This window comes from Phyllobates terribilis, unplaced genomic scaffold (assembly GCF_046119375.1).
Source record: "Phyllobates terribilis strain yellow unplaced genomic scaffold, ASM4611937v1 Scaffold_7__3_contigs__length_470593459, whole genome shotgun sequence".
NCBI classification, from domain to species: domain Eukaryota; kingdom Metazoa; phylum Chordata; class Amphibia; order Anura; family Dendrobatidae; genus Phyllobates; species Phyllobates terribilis.
Window position 1 is genome coordinate 378,581,328 of NW_027362767.1, and position 17,243 is coordinate 378,598,570.

General features: G+C 43.0%; 1 protein-coding gene across 1 annotated transcript in view; it reads left to right on the forward strand.

The window, feature by feature from the left end:
• Positions 1-17,243, forward strand: part of OVOL3 (ovo like zinc finger 3) — a 22,991-nt gene continuing 5,748 nt past the window's right edge. The window contains exons 1-4 of the mRNA XM_073637938.1: positions 1-119; positions 372-475; positions 12,715-12,770; positions 14,766-14,928. Coding sequence (XP_073494039.1) covers positions 376-475; positions 12,715-12,770; positions 14,766-14,928 — 319 coding nt within the window. The 5' untranslated portion in view covers positions 1-119; positions 372-375. The remainder of the gene's footprint in view (positions 120-371; positions 476-12,714; positions 12,771-14,765; positions 14,929-17,243) is intronic.

Genomic DNA, 17,243 nt, shown 5'->3' on the forward strand with positions numbered 1-17,243 from the left:
AAATGATCAGAAGCCGATAAAGGGAGCGCGTGGGTCCTAATATCTCCCACAGCCAGAATCTCCCCCATGGCAGCATTAGCACTGATTTCTTGGCCTCTCTGATTGTGGACGTTACCCAGGTAGGTTAACCAGATGGAGATCTCGAAAGAATGAAAAAGTCACCTGCTGTATTTTACAGCGGCTTTTCTGCTGCTAAAAAACTAGGACTTTTTTTTTTTTGCAAAAGTGATTTTTTTTAATTCTATTTTTAAGGATTTTTGGTTTTGCTAAGAAACTAGAACTCTTTTTATTTTGCAAAAGTCATTTTTTTTTATTCTATTTTTAAGCATTTTTTTTTTTTTTTTTTTTTTAAAGAAATATCTATATTTCAGGAATATGCCTCGCTCATTCTTGGTAAAGAGACAACGTATGGTTATGGGGGTCACAGGATGGGGGCATCTTGTGGATTCTGAAAGAGGGGATCTCTATATCCCAGGTAAGTCTGATTCCTAATTATAATTGGGATCACAATTGTTGATTAACCTTAAAAAAAAAAAAAAAGTTGTTTTTTTTGGGAGAAAATTCAATGTATAAGAGTGGTGCCATCACCAGATAAAAACTGAAAAGAGATAATTTCTCATATTTCCTTTAAAAATGTAACACTACAGCTTGCAGAACTATTATAAGCCTGTGCCAGTATTGATACTCTGGTTTATGAGCGTGCATCCATTGAAGGCTTTGGATTTCATTTACTCTTGCATGTTGGCTTAGTGTTATGGTAATATAGAGTCGATGTGCCATGGAAGGCTCCGACAATGTTATTCTAGGCCTAGGCAGATGGTGACACTTCTAATGTTCTACAAGGATGATTTCCTCCAGGTATGTGGAATCGGTAAACCCAACATCTGACTGCGTCTCCTTTATTAACATTTCTGAACATTTCTAAACTTCTATGAAAGTTGAAGAGGTATTCTCGAGTTTGAAAGTTTGTGTGGACCAGTGGAAGTTCAGGCTCTCATACCCGACCTGAACTTTATTCCAAAGTTCTGTTCAGGCACCAGAACTGTACTACAACTTCAACCAGAACCTGAACCCCATTGAAAATGGGGACCCAGACTTTTGAACTGGAAATCTCTCTCTGTCTCTCTCTCCTCTTTCCCCGAAACTCTGAACAGTACAACTGACTTCCGGGGAAAGTCTGTGTTCGGCGTTTAGCACCAGACACTGCCAATACGAAGGCCAAACTTTTAAGTTCAGATTTGCTCATCCCTAGTCTTAAGAGCCTTATCGGAGTCAGATGTTCTTGATTCATGAAAAGGCGCACATGAATCAGAACACCTCCATGGGCGCCTCGCCACAGGTCCTACTCCAGTCTCTGCTGGAGTAAAATTTGTGGCGTCGCAAATGTCGCCACTCGTGAATTAATTTCACGAGTGTCAGTGACTACGCCCCCATCCTACCCTTTTTGGCGGAGCTGAGTGAAAGTGGCATGAGAGCACCAAAGGTCACAAAGTTTTAGCATAGCCTCAATGTGCGCCAAAATTGCAGGGTTGTGGAATCTGTAAGCCAAATCTCCGACTCCTCAGTTTCCATGACACCGACTCCCTCATACATGGCTCATTTTTAAGTGATAAATTTACTGTAGCACAGATTCATCTCAGCTAAAAGTCCAGACCCTTAGATCAGGAATAGGACAGACATTTATAGGACATTTCATAACTTTCCCAAATTCTTATGAAAAAATATTCCCCACAAACTGCATTGAACTACTGTACCCAATTTATTATATATTTAAGAAAAAAATTTAGATTTGAGAGTCCTCAGTGGTTGATACCTTTTAATGGCTAACTGGAAAGATGGTAACAAATTGCAAGCTTTCGAGACTACTCAGGTTCCTTCATCAGGCATAGTATACCACAAAATCTGAAGAGTCACATATTTATACACAATAAGACACACAAAAAATGCAATAGGTAAAACAGGTGATGAAAAGCAGAGTTATTATGGAAGAGATAAACAGTTCTGGCTATAAATATTTTAGCAGTTAATAGATAAGGAGTGTGAAGGTTTTATTGTCCTGTGACCAGGTCCAGTGTTGTGATGGCCTCACAATTCTGAGGAGCACATTCTTTAGTTGATGTAGAATGACATAAATCCATGCGACACATTCATTCCTGCTCTGAAAGTGTTAAAGGTCATCATCAGTTTATATTCTGAGATTCTTCTTTCTCTTTGAGATTTGAAGTTAATTTTCTATCTACTGGCTAACACGGTACAAGAATTTATATATTTTAGGAGTTGGAGTCGGTCCATTTTATACCAACACTGATTCTGACTCCACCAAAATGGGCACTGACTCCAACTCCACAGCCCTGCAAAATTGTATGACTTTTCAAAGCTTTTTACGCCGGAATACTGCCGTAAGTGCTTTGATGAATCAGACCCATTAAAAAAAATTTGCATATGGATGCTCTCCGTGTTTCATCCTTGTGCTGTCCATTTTTTACTCTTTAATGGGTAGTAAAAGCTTGAATTTTATTTTTTTTTATGCAAAAAACATGCCTTTGAGGCTTTACACCCAGAATTGTAGATCTTTTTGCTGCCTTATGCCTTATAGAGATGGATCTAGAGGGAAGGCACAGACTAAGGTCACACCCAAGTGTTTAAAAAATTGTCTGATTTCTCGTCCAGAAAAAAACGTACGATTTTTCATCTGTATTGTCATCTGTTTTTATACATCAGCTGCTAAAAAATTTACAAGACCAAATATAGTTTTCTTTTTTGATTTTACTGTATGTTTGATCCGTATGGGGTATAATTTTTTTTTTGTTTGCGCACCCATAGACTTCACTAGATGAGTCTCATCCAAAATAGGGAAGAGAATAGTGCATGCTGCGTTTTTTTTTTCATGCAGACATTCGGTCCGTAGAAAAAAAAAAAAGGGCGTCAACTGAACAGCCGTATTAAATGACATTGGTCTGAGTGGTTTTTACTGACAACACTTGTACTAAAATTATGGTCATGTGACCCTAGGCAAAGATTGATATGACTGTAACATAGGGGGTCCAAAAACAAGAGGGCGGCTCAGGGGTCCAAAAACAAGAGGGCGGCTCAGGGGGGTGCAAAGACAAGAGTGCGGCTCAAGGGGGTCCAAAGACAAGAGGACGGCTCAGGGGGGTCTAAAGACAAGAGGACGGCTTAGGGGGGTCCAAAGACAAGAGAACGGCTCAGGGGGGTCAAAAGACAAGAGGGCGGCTCAGAGGGGTCCAAAAACAAAAGGGCGGCTCAGAGGGGTCCAAAAGCAAGACGGCGGCTCAGGGGGGTCCAAAAACAAGAGGGCGGCTGAGGGGTCAGCAATTTTGCCTTGCAGTTCACATCCAACCAAGGACAACATCTGCATGGAGTTTCTATGTTCTTCACAAGACATACTGATGGGGAACTTAGATTCTGGAGGTAGTTAGGCTATGTTCCCACATGTTGGGTTTTTCAGCCTATTTTGCTGCAAATTTTTGTGCAAATTTTCAGCTGCGTTTTGCAGTACCAGCAAAGTCTATGAGAAACCATTGTTCTCTGTTCCCACATGTTGTGTTTTGTTTTGTTTTTTTGCTGCGTATTTTGTCCCTTGGTTGTATTCTTGGAAAATAGAGCATGTCACTTCTTTCAGTGTTTTTTCAGCATTTTTTCACCCATAGGAAGTAATGGGTGTTTTAAAAAAATGCTGAAAAACGCATAAAAAAAACACAGGTAAATTTTTTCAGCGTTTTTGATGGCAAAATAGAATGTTTTTTTTTTTCACAGAACTTTATGTACATGCATAAATAGAGACAGAAGGACAGTGACAAAAATGCAGCAAAAAAACGCAGCAAAACCTGCAGATTTGACGCAGCTGATTTCCTGCCAGAGATCAGTTTTGCTGCAGATTTCTGACTGAAAAAACACAACATGTGGGAACATAGCCTAAGGGATAATTTTCTGTAAAGCGCTCCATAATATGTTGGCGCTATATAACCAAGCAAAATAAATATATTTACAATGCTTTTTCCTATACATATTGGAACAGTAGCTATCGTATTGCAAGCAATGCAAATCACTATCTATGCTGCTATTCTTCTGATTGTATGGTACGAGGATTAATAAAACGTTAGTGACCACTTTGCAATGTCTGTCACTGATAACCGGCGGACATTAATGTTCTGTTACAGTCAAATGAGCTGAAATCCCGGCTATTCTCCTTCACAATGGATCACCCCTTCAGATTCTTTCCTTTCATGTCTTCTATACCCTGGCGATTGTATGGAAGGCAAACAATGTATTCAGTCCTGTTTACACTGAGGGATAAACTATGATAAATCAGTGTCTACACTGTGACCAGCGCCGTCATGTCCCTTCCTGCTGTGTAATGCCCAGCTATGCAAATGCAGAATGAACACTAACTAACAAGCCCGGGATGTCGATTTCTGCAATTAGGCATTTTTAATCGTTAACCCCATCCTCATCTGTGCGGCTTTAGGCTGGAACCTAGAGCCGGACATTGGTGGGTGACACCACCTGAAGTGCCTGATTGTTTCATTCCCATACACATCTATTACAGACATCAGCAATCTTAGATTTCGGTTTCTCCCATTTTTGACTCAAGGGTAACAATTTTACGACCACTGGGTTCAGCTATACCCATCAATCTGACGAGACAATGACCCAGTCTTATATCCAAAAACTTTGGCCAAAACTGAGTGGTTTGTTGGCACCTTCCTTTCTCTCCTTCATGTCACACTCAACCTGGAGCAGCCAAGGGAGGGTGACATAATCACACCCCTAGTAAAAGTTTGCAAAAATCACTAGGACAAGTGAATATGTCAAACTGCTGATTGTTTGTTCACTATCAATCCCTCCTCAAAACTCATCAGAAGAAAAGTTAGGCCAGGTTCACACATTGCATATTTGATGTTGATATCAGATGAGTTGTAATTCAATGCCTTCCACGCACCAGGGTTTTTTTTTGGTGGTGGCGGACATTGTGCTGAAATTCTTTTTTGCTGCTCTTTTTTAAGTTATTTATTTTCACCTTAGTTCCAAATGTACTTTACACATTTATTTCAATGGAGACCATAAGGTTATGTGCCCATGACACTTTTTTAGACACTAGTACAGCCACCGAGTTTTACAAGAGGAGGATGCTTCAGAAAAACACTGGAGATTTATTATGTATACAATAGTGAGCAGTTTCCAAGCAAAAGCCACCTGGAGAATGGTAAGGTTAGTTCTTTTAGCTGCTTTATTGCTATCAATGCCTTAAGAAGTTAAAAGAAGCTAAAAAAGCCTGAACATGTGCATAGCAAGGCATTTTGACATTGCGGTGCGTGTAAATTCTTACATTGCACATAGATACAGCACAGATCTTACATTGCACATAGATATAGCACAGCTCTTACATCACACATAATACAGCACAGGTCTTACATCACACATAATACAGCACAGGTCTTACATCACACATAATACAGCACAGGTCTTACATCGCACAGATACAGAACAGGTCTTACATCGCACATAGATACAGCACAGGTTTTACATCACACATAATACAGCACAGGTCTTACATCGCACATAGATATAGCACAGGTCTTACATCGCACATAGATATGGCACAGGTCTTACATCGCACATAGATATGGCACAGGTCTTACATCGCACATAGATATGGCACAGGTCTTACATCGCACATAGATATAGCACAGGTCTTACATCGCACATAGATATGGCACAGGTCTTACATCGCACATAGATATGGCACAAGTCTTACATCGCACATAGATATGGCACAGGTCTTACATCGCACATAGATATGGCACAGGTCTTACATCACACATAGAAACAGCACAGGTCTTACATCGCACATAGATACAGAACAGGTCTTACATCGCACATAGATACAGCACAGGTCTTACATCGCACATAATACAGCACAGGTCTTACATCGCACAGATACAGAACAGGTCTTACATCGCACATAGATACAGCACAGGTTTTACATCACACATAATACAGCACAGGTCTTACATCGCACATATACAGCACAGGTCTTACATCGCACATAGATATAGCACAGGTCTTACATCGCACATAGATATGGCACAGGTCTTACATCGCACATAGATATAGCACAGGTCTTACATCGCACATAGATATGGCACAGGTCTTACATCGCACATAGATATGGCACAGGTCTTACATCGCACATAGATATGGCACAGGTCTTACATCGCACATAGATATGGCACAGGTCTTACATCGCACATAGATATGGCACAGGTCTTACATCGCACATAGATATGGCACAGGTCTTACATCGCACATAGATATGGCACAGGTCTTACATCGCACATAGATATGGCACAGGTCTTACATCACACATAGAAACAGCACAGGTCTTACATCGCACATAGATACAGAACAGGTCTTACATCGCACATAGATACAGCACAGGTCTTACATCGCACATGATACAGCACAGGTCTTACATCGCACATAGATATAGAGCAGGTCTTACATCGCACATAGATATGGCACAGGTCTTACATCACACATAATACAGCACAGGTTTTACATCACACATAATACTGCACAGGTCTTACATCGCACATATAGAGAACAGGTCTTACATCGCACATAGAAACAGCACAGGTTTTACATCACACATAATACAGCACAGGTCTTACATCGCACATATACAGCACAGGTCTTACATCGCACATAGATATAGCACAGGTCTTACATCGCACATAGATATGGCACAGGTCTTACATCGCACATAGATATAGCACAGGTCTTACATCGCACATAGATACGGCACAGGTCTTACATCGCACATAGATACAGCACAGGTCTTACATCGCACATAGATACAGCACAGATAATAATAATAATTTTTATTTTTATAACGCCAACATATTCCGCAGCACTTTACAAATTTTAGGGGGGACTTATACAAACAATACAGAATAAGCATATCTCATATCGAAAGGAGTGAGGGGCCTGCTCGCAAGCTTAAGGCCCCGTCACACTTAGCGACGCTGCAACGATCCCGACAACGATACGACCTGTCAGGGATCGTTGCTGCGTCGCTATGTTGTGGCTGGTGAGCTGTCAAACAGGCAGGCTCACCAACGATCAGGGGAGCAGCGACATCGTGGAAAGAATCTTTCCATGATGTCCTGCTCCTGGTTACCAGCCTGCTGAAGCAGGAGCAGGCTGGTAACCATGATAAACATCGGGTTACTAGGGGCACACGCGCACCTAGTAACCCGCTGTTTATCATGGTTACCACTCTGCTACGGTGAGTGGGAGGTTACCGCTCACTTTAGCAGGCTCGTAACCATGATAAACAGCGGGTTACTAAGTGCGCATGTGCCCCTAGTAACCCGATGTTTATCATGGTTACCAGCCTGATCGCTGCTCCCGCTGGTCACACACAGCGATGTGTGCTGACCAGCGGGAGGGCAACAACCAAAAAATGGTCCAGGACACTTTGCAGTGATCAGCGACCTCACAGCAGGGGCCTGATCGCTGCAAAGTGTCACACATAGCGACATCGCTGGTGAGGTCGCTGTTTCGTCACCAAAACCGTGACACAGCAGCGATCTTGCTAGCGATCTCGCTATGTGAAACGGGGGCTTTACAGTCTATGAGGAAATGGGGGAGACACAAAAGGTAGAATGTACATATATTGTATAGTGCAGCCTTGATATACTAAATAGGATAGATAATAATACATGGACGTTCACCTGCCAGTATGTGTACAGTCCTGACCGAGGCTATTAAGTGCATGGTTGATATGAACCTGAAATTGATGAAGAATTTAATATGGGGGAATACTGGGACAGACAGAGTGTGTTGAGGCGATACTCCAGTCTAAAGAAATGGGTTTTTACGGTCCGCTTGAAACTGTGGGTATTGGGAATTAATCGAACTGTCCTGGGTAGTGCATTCCAAAGAATTGGCGCAGCACTCGAGAAATCTTGGAGACGGGAGTGGGAAGTTCGGATTATGGAGGATTTTAGTTTTAAGTCATTGGCAGAACGGAGGGCACGTGTAGGGTGGTAGACTGAGACAAGAGAGGAGATGTAGGGGGGTACTGAAGCATGGAGCGCTTTGTGGGTAAGAGTGATAAGTTTAAATTGAACACTATATTGGATGGGCAACCAATGCAATGACTGGCACAGGGAAGAGGCATCGGTGTAGCGGTTGGCGAGGAATATGATCCTTGCTGCTGCGTTAAGGACGGATTGGAGAGGGGAGAGTTTAGTAAGAGGGAGCCCGATAAGTAGAGAGTTGCAGTAGTCCAGACGAGAATGAATAAGAGCTACAGTAAGAGTTTTTGCCGAGTCAAAGGTGAGAAAAGTCCTGATCCTTGAGATGTTTTTGAGGTGTAGATGACACGAGCGAGTGATTTCATGTGAGGAGTGAAAGAAAGATCTGAATCAAAAATGACCCTAATACAGCGGGCTTGTTGCTGGGGAGTAATGGTGGAGCCACAAACGGAAATGGCAATATCGGGCACAGGTAGGTTAGTGGAGGGAGGAAATACGAGTAGTTCAGTTTTTGACAGATTCAGTTTTAGACAGAGGGAGGACATAAGGTTAGACACAGCAGAAAGACAATCACTGGTCTTTTGTAGTAATGCAGGGGTGATGTCCGGAGCAGAGGTGTATAATTGGGTGTCATCAGCATAGAGATGGTACTGAAAACCGAATCTGCTGATTGTTTGTCCAATGGGAGCGGTGTATAAGGAGAAAAGAAGGGGTCCTAGGACTGATCCTTGAGGAACCCCGACAGTAAGGGGAAGGAGAGAGGAGGAGGAGCCGGCGAAAGACACAGAGAAGGAGCGGTCAGAGAGATAGGAGGAGAACCAGGAGAGAGCGGTGTCCTTGAGGCCAATAGTGCAGAGCATAGAGAGGAGGAGCTGGTGATCCATAGTGTTGAATGCTGCAGAGAGATCCAGGAGAATCAGCAGGGAGTAGTGACCATTAGATTTAGCTGTTAGTGGATCATTAGAGACTTTAGTGAGGGCAGTTTCAGTAGAATGTAAAGAGCGGAAGCCAGATTGTAAAGGGTCAAGAAGAGAGTTGTCTGAGAGATAGCGTATTAGACGGGAATGGACCAGGCGTTCCAGGAGTTTAGAGATAAAGGGAAGATTGGAAACAGGTCTGTAGTTGGCCGTGCAGTTCTGGTCAAGGGATGGTTTTTTAAGTAATGGATGTTTGCTGGCATGTTTAAAAGAAGAGGGAAAGATACCAGATGAGAGGGAGAGGCTGAAAATTTTAGTTAGGTGAGTGGTGACAGCTGGAGAAAGGGACTGAAGGAGATGTGAGGGAATAGGGTCACTAGTGCAAGTGGAAGGGCGAGAAGATGCAAGGAGCCTGATCACTTCATCTTCCATGACTAGTTCGAAGTCAGAAAGTGAGCGAGATACAATGTGGCGGTGGAGAGCATGCATAACGTTTGGGGATTGGCAGAAAATTTCATGTCGGATATGGTACATTTTTTCTTTGAAATAATTGGCCAGATTGTCAGCGCTGAGGTCGGTGATCGGGGCCTGTGCTGTTTGATTGAGGAGAGAATGAAACGTGTCAAAGAGTCGTTTAGGGTTATTGGAAAGTGAGATGATGAGGTTGTTAAAGTAGGTTTGTTTGGAGAGGTGAAGCACAGAGTTATATGTTTTCAGCATAAATTTATAATGGAGGAAATCTTCGGGCACCGCTGGAGAAGACGTGTTTGAGGTGTGTGCCAGGGTTGTCGCCGTCTATGCCGAATTGTTCTCTGCATAGGAGGTGCGGCTTCATCCAGGGCGCATAGCATTATTTTGTTACAATGCTTCAATGCAGAGTTGGGACATGAAAGGGAAGAGATTGGGGCCAATGATGATTGCAACTTTTTCATAAATTTCTGGGTGTTCTGGCGCGTATATTTCTAGAAGTGTGGAAAGTGGGGGGGTCTTGAGTAGAGTCACAGTTCTTGACAGAGAATGAAAGAAGATTATGGTCAGAGAGTGGAAGGGGGAGAGATAGTAAAGTCATGTACTGAGCAAAGCCGGGAGAAGATCAGGTCCAATGTGTTCCCGTCTTCATGTGTAGGAGAATTAGCAAGCTGTGAAAGGCCGAAGGAGGAGGTTAGTGATAAAAGATGAGCGGCAGATGGGGAAAGAGAATCGCCAATTGGGATGTTAAAATCTCCCATGATTATCGTGGGGATGTCGCAGGATAGAAAATTTGGAAGCTAGGCAGCAAAGTGATCCAGGAACTGACGGGAGGGACCTGGAGGGCGATAGACAACTGCCACTTGCAGGGAGAAGGGCCCGGTAGAGTCTGACTGTGTGGGCCTCAAAAGAAGGGAAGATAAGGGAGGGTAATGGGGGGATAAACTGAAAAGTACATTTTGTTGAAAGAAGCAGACAGACACCTCCACCTGATCTGTTGTCAGGTCTCGAAGTATGAGAGAAGTGTAGGCCACCATAGGAGAGAGCTGCCGCGGCGGTGGTGTCCGACTGCTGGATCCAGGTTTCAGTGAGAGCCAGAAGGTTGAGGGAATTAGAGAGGAAAAAGTCATGGATGTAAGAGAGTTTATTACATGCTGAGCGCGCATTCCAAAGGGCACAGTTGAATGAGACAGAAGATATGCAGGGAATATTAATGAGATTAGCAGGGTTTCTGAATGTAACAGGGAAAGAGTTAGTGTTATTATTTCTGGAGGGTCCTGGATTAGGAGAAATATCACCTGCAACTAAGAGAAGGAAGATACAGAGAGTGAGCAGATGGTTGAGTGATTTGTGAGAGCGTTTCCGGTGTTGTATGGTGGGAATGAATGGATCTGTGTGGTATAACATTGTGAGGAGAGCATGACAGCTGTACATAGGAGAAGAGAGGAGAGAGGGGTTAATATGTAAGATCTTACATCGCACATAGATATAGCACAGGTCTTACATCGCACATAATACAGCACAGGTCTTACATCACACATAATACAGCACAGGTCTTACATCGCACAGATACAGAACAGGTCTTACATCACACATGGATATAGCACAGGTCTTACATCGCACATAATACAGCACAGGTCTTACATCACACATAATACAGCACAGGTTTTACATCGCACAGATACACAACAGGTCTTACATCGCACATAGATATAGCACAGGTCTTACATCGCACATAGATATAGCACAGGTCTTACATCGCACACAGATACAGCACAGGTCTTACATAGCACACAGATACAGCACAGGTCTTACATCGCACACAGATACAGCACAGGTCTTACATCGCACGTAGATACAGCACAGGTCTTACATAGTACACAGATACAGCACAGGTCTTACATCGCACATATACATAGCACAGGTCTTACATCGTACATATACATAGCACATGTCTTACATCGCACATATACATAGCACACGTCTTACATCGCACATAGATACAGCACAGGTCTTACATCGCACATAGATACAGCACAGGTCTTACATCGCACATAGATACAGCACAGGTCTTACATCGCACATAGATACAGCACAGGTCTTACATCGCACATAGATACAGCACAGGTCTTACATCGCACACAGATACAGCACAGGTCTTACATCGCACACAGATACAGCACAGGTCTTACATCGCACACAGATACAGCACAGGTCTTACATCGCACACAGATACAGCACAGGTCTTACATCGCACACAGATACAGCACAGGTCTTACATCGCACACAGATACAGCACAGGTCTTACATAGTACACAGATACAGCACAGGTCTTACATCGCACGTAGATACAGTACAGGTCTTACATCGCACATATACATAGCACAGGTCTTACATCGCACATATATATAGCACAGGTCTTACATCATACATATACATAGCACAGGTCTTACATCGCACATATACATAGCACACGTCTTGCATGGCACCAGTACGTACCTGAAAAGGTAAGGGAACTGACCTGATTATGCACATTGGGCTGAATTCAGACATCAGTGTTTTGGCTCAGGCAAACGAGTGTATAAATCGAACGTGTGCAGTCTGATTTTTGATCTGAGGGCTCAAGGACGGCACACTGACTCATGTTATTCAATATGGCTGTTTAGAAAAACTATTTTTTTTCTCAGTCCGTGAGAAAGAAAGAAAAAAAAATCACAGCAGGCACAACTTTCTTCTGAGTCTCGGATGAGACTCACCCATTCAACTCTATAGGTGCGTAAAAAAAAAAAGGAGGTCCCACATGGACCATCCGATTTTTATGGATACATTTCTATTTATAAACCTAGGAAACTGTATGTGATCATGTACATGTTTTAATGTGGATTTATGAAAACGGATCGTACACACAGATTAAAATCTGCATTACAGAATGTTAGAAGAAAGATCGTCCAAGTTTTCTGCATGAAGCTCGGACGATTTCTCACACACTCGTCTGCAGGGACCCTTTCACAGAATGCAAAGTCCGGACCGCCAATGAGACTCTGAACCTGAACAGATAGCCTCATCAGCACGTGGTTCAGGGCAGAGCTCCGTGGTCAGTTCCAGAATTGCCGTATGAAATGTATTATAACCACATACTGGGCACCCAATTTCTTTTCAATGATAGATCTGCTTTGACGTAATGGAAAAAAGAGTAAATATGTCAATCCTGTGTCTTCTCAGCGACACTATATCTAGGTATAACTGATCTTTTTATTGCCTAGATTCTATTGTCGGGCCCCCGTCTCCGAGACCAGAGTCATCTCCTGCAGCATCTGAGGTATACAGCAACACCCGGATCTACAGTGGTGGCCAAAAGTATTGGCACCCCTGCAATTCTGTCAGATAATACTCAGTTTCTTCCTGAAAATGATTGCAATCACAAATTCTTTGGTCTTATTCTCTTCATTTAATTTTCTTGCAAGGAAAAAACACAAAAGAGAATGAAGCAAAAATCAAATCATTGATCATTTCACACAAAACTCCAAAAATGGGCCAGACAAAAGTATTGGCACCCTCAGCCTAATACTTGGTTGCACAACCTTTAGCCAAAATAACTGCGAACAACCGCTTCCAGTAACCATCAATGAGTTTCTTACAATGCTCTGCTGGAATTGTAGACCATTCTTCTTTGGCAAACTGCTCCAGGTCCCTGATATTTGAAGGGTGTCTTCTCCAAACTGCCATTTTGAGATCTCTCCACAGATGTTCTATGGGATTCAGGTCTGGACTCATTGCTGGCCACCTTAGAAGTCTCCAGTGCTTTCTCTCAAACCATTTTATAGTGCTTTTGGAAGTGTGTTTTGGGTCATTGTCCTGCTGGAAGACCCATGACCTCTGAGGGAGACCCAGCTTTCTCACACTGGGCCCTACATTATGCTGCAAAATTTGATGGTAGTCTTCAGACTTCATAATGCCATGCACACGGTCAAGCAGTCCAGTGCCAGAGGCAGCAAAGCAACCCCAAAACATCAGGGAACCTCCGCCATGTTTGACTGTAGGGACCGTGTTCTTTTCTTTGAATGCCTTTTTTTTTTCCTGTACACTCTATGTTGATGCTTTTTCCCAAAAAGCTCTACTTTAGTCTCATCTGACCAGAGAACATTCTTCCAAAACGTTTTAGGCTTTCTCAGGTAAGTTTTGACAAACTCCAGCCTGGCTTTTTTATGTCTCGGGGTAAGAAGTGGGGTCTTCCTGGGTATCCTACCATACAGTCCCTTTTCATTCAGACGCCGACGGATAGTACGGATTGACGCTGTTGTACCCTCGGACTGCAGGGCAGCTTGAACTTGTTTGGATGTTAGTCGAGGTTCTTTATCCACCATCCGCACAATCTTGCGTTGAAATCTCTCGTCAATTTTTCTTTTCCGTCTACATCTAGGGAGGTTAGCCACAGTGCCATGGGCTTCAAACTTCTTGATGACACTGCGCACGGAAGACACAGGAACATTCAGGTCTTTGGAGATGGACTTGTAGCCTTGAGATTGCTCATGCTTCCTCACAATTTGGTTTCTCAAGTCCTCAGACAGTTCTTTGGTCTTCTTTCTTTTCTCCATGCTCAATGTGGTACACACAAGGACACAGGACAGAGGTTGAGTCAACTTTAATCCATGTTAACTGGCTGCAAGTGTGATTTAGTTATTGCCAACACCTGTTAGGTGCCACAGGTAAGTTACAGGTGCTGTTAATTACACGAATTAGAGAAGCATCACATGATTTTTCAAACAGTGCCAATACTTTTGTCCACCCCCTTTTTTAGGTTTGGTGTGGAATTATATCCAATTTGGCTTTAGGACAATTCTTTTTGTGTTTTTTTCATTGAAGACAAATTAAATGAAGATAATAATACCAAAGAATTTGTGATTGCAATCATTTTCAGGAAGAAACTGAGTATTATCTGACAGAATTGCAGGGGTGCCAATACTTTTGGCCACCACTGTATAATATTGTACGTCCATATTCCTTCTATTTATTTGACCTGGAAGAATCTTATGCAATTGTAAATTAATCTATTACACTGCAATTCTGAAAACTCCACTTTGTCTGGAACTTTTAGAGACAATGTCATCTCCGTTACTCCCATAGATTATAAGTGGAGCACCACCTTGCAAAAAAAAAACATAAAAACAGACTAAAGTTAACATGCACAGGAAAGGTCATAAAAATAAAAAGGTCCAAAAAGACAACATAAAGAAAAAAAAATTCTGCATAATTTATTTGTACCCACAAAAAAAACAGACATTAACCAATTGCTAAAGCAATCCTTGTTCTCTAGGGCCCATATGCCTGCCGTGCTTGCAGGAAAACCTTCCCGCTCCAGCGCATGTTGACCCGTCACCTGAAGTGTCACAGCATCCAGAAGAGACATCGCTGTCCCTGCTGTGGTAAAGGCTTTAATGACACATTTGACTTGAAGCGCCATATGAGAACGCACACCGGTGAGTAATTTATGTATTTTACTGCTCGCTGAGTCCTATAATTAATTATTTCTCTGTGAATGACCAATATAGTCTGACTTTAAAGGGAACCTATCATTGGATTCATCTTACCCAAACTGCAGGGCAGCACATATCACAGCACAATTATAGGCATCTATATTATTCTCCAGTATCCAGTTTAAAGATCCAGCAGGTGCAAAGGCAGAGAAGAGACTAGTCCAGCGTCACCCCCCCCCCCTCCATCAGCTTATGCTTGTATTGCTCTAGCTGAGTATTTGGCCAGTTGCAGCAACGGGCTCTAATTTTTTTCTCTGAACTGCAGCAGCCAGGCTCCGATTTATGCTGCCTGTGGCTTGGCCAGCATGAATAGACTGATGTTCACTTTAAAGTGACTCTGTTTGCACAGAATGACTGTTCAAGCCAAGTACCGGTGCTTTGCCACCCCACAGTCCACCAAACAGTTCAGTGCTCCCACTTGTTTTCCCTCAATCTCCACCCCTCTTCTTTGATTGACATTAGTGATGAGCGAGCACGCTCGGGTGCTTACCGAGTATCTTCGGCGTGCTCGTATATTATGTTCGAGTCCCTGCGTCTGCATGATTTACGGCTGTTAAGACAGTCAACACATGCTGGGATCACCTGTTTGTTAGGGAATCCGCACATGTGTTGAGGCTGTTTGACAGCCACAAATCATGCAGACGCAGGGACTCGAACATAATATGAGAGCATGCCGAAGATACTCGGTAAGCACCAGAGCGTGCTCGGTGAAAAGGTTAAACGAGTATGCTCGCTCATCACTAATTGACAGCTGTGGCTGTATAGAGCTAGAGAAGTGTGAAGATAGATGGAGAACAAGCATGTGGGAAGGGGCATTTAAATGTTTGGCTGCGCCATGGTGCACCGGGCGCCTGTGTTTGGATTGAACAGTCATTCTGTGCTGACGGACTTTAATACATCTTTTCAATTTAACAGGGTGACCATTTAACATTGTAAATGATGGGTACACCAAGATAACTTTTAGCCAAACCCTCCTACCCTTACCACCTCAGACATGCATGCTCGGCCTTGTAAAGGGAAGCTGCTGCCCGACATTGGTGACACTCTACTCCCCCGAGAACAAAAGCGTGTAAAAATCCAATAGCCTGATACTTTTTCCCCCTGTAACAATCATCATCAGGGAAGAGTCAGGACATACCCATCAGACGGTTGACTGCCACAAATGTGTATGGCCACCTTTAGGTCCCATTTACAAATATTGGAAAGGATGCGGAAATCCACATCAAATGTGACAATCCAGGTCCCATGAATGTGAATGGGGGGGGGGTTCTGCAACTATGTTCATACAACTGAAGGTTTCCAAATTTGTGGCACTAAATGGAAAAACACCAAAACCTAGCAGTGGAAATAAGTAGAATAAAAAGCAGAGTATTAAGCCAATTGAATGATATTGGTGCCAACCGTCACGCAGATCCAGCAAAATTCAACTGCAGAACCGCAGTGTAAATCAGTGTCCGCTCCAGATTTTCTACCGTGGAAAAACGTCTGATCCAAAAGTGTTAAAGGGAACTGGTCATGTCCCCAAATGCCATTTACCTGCATATATAGGGTTAACCTGCATGTTAATAGGACTACAATGCTGCCCAGAAACCTTACTGAAAGTGCAGCTATCAGGAGAAAATGAACTTCATTCCTCCCTGGAGCTGCCTGCTTTCAGTTGTACAGGCGTGCCAGGAGCGGCTGCACTCACTGTCCGTACACAGTGAGCAGCGACACTGACAGTCACTAACACTTCCGTGCAGAGTGAGCTACAAAAGTGCCAGGGCATGCTAACAGCCACTGCCACTCAATGCTGTAATGATTGTAGCTACTCTGGGCTCACCTCTATGACTAAAAGTCGGCGGCTCCTGGGAAGAATAAAGCTAATTTTCTCCAGGTAGAAGCATTGTAACACTATTTACCCTATATCTGCAGGTTAATCGCACTTGTGGACATGAAGGGTTCCCTTTAATTACTTGTCTTAGATTGCGCCCCCTAGTGATGTCACCCAGAATTTTAAAATGAAATGGGTAGTCTCAAGTTTTAAAGTTATTCCCTATTAAAATGACTCGTCCCTTTTGAGACATAGGGCCCTGCTAAGCTCTAGGAATTGGTTGGAGTCACAGAATCCCCCAATATGTCAGATGATGGTTAAGTGCATAAAAATGGGCAACTATATACAACTCGACTGGAGCTAGTTTACATGTGCTGTGAAAAACCGATGGCAGCACATTCCCTTATTCGCCGGCATAAACAAACTGCTCATCTGTTAAACGAGA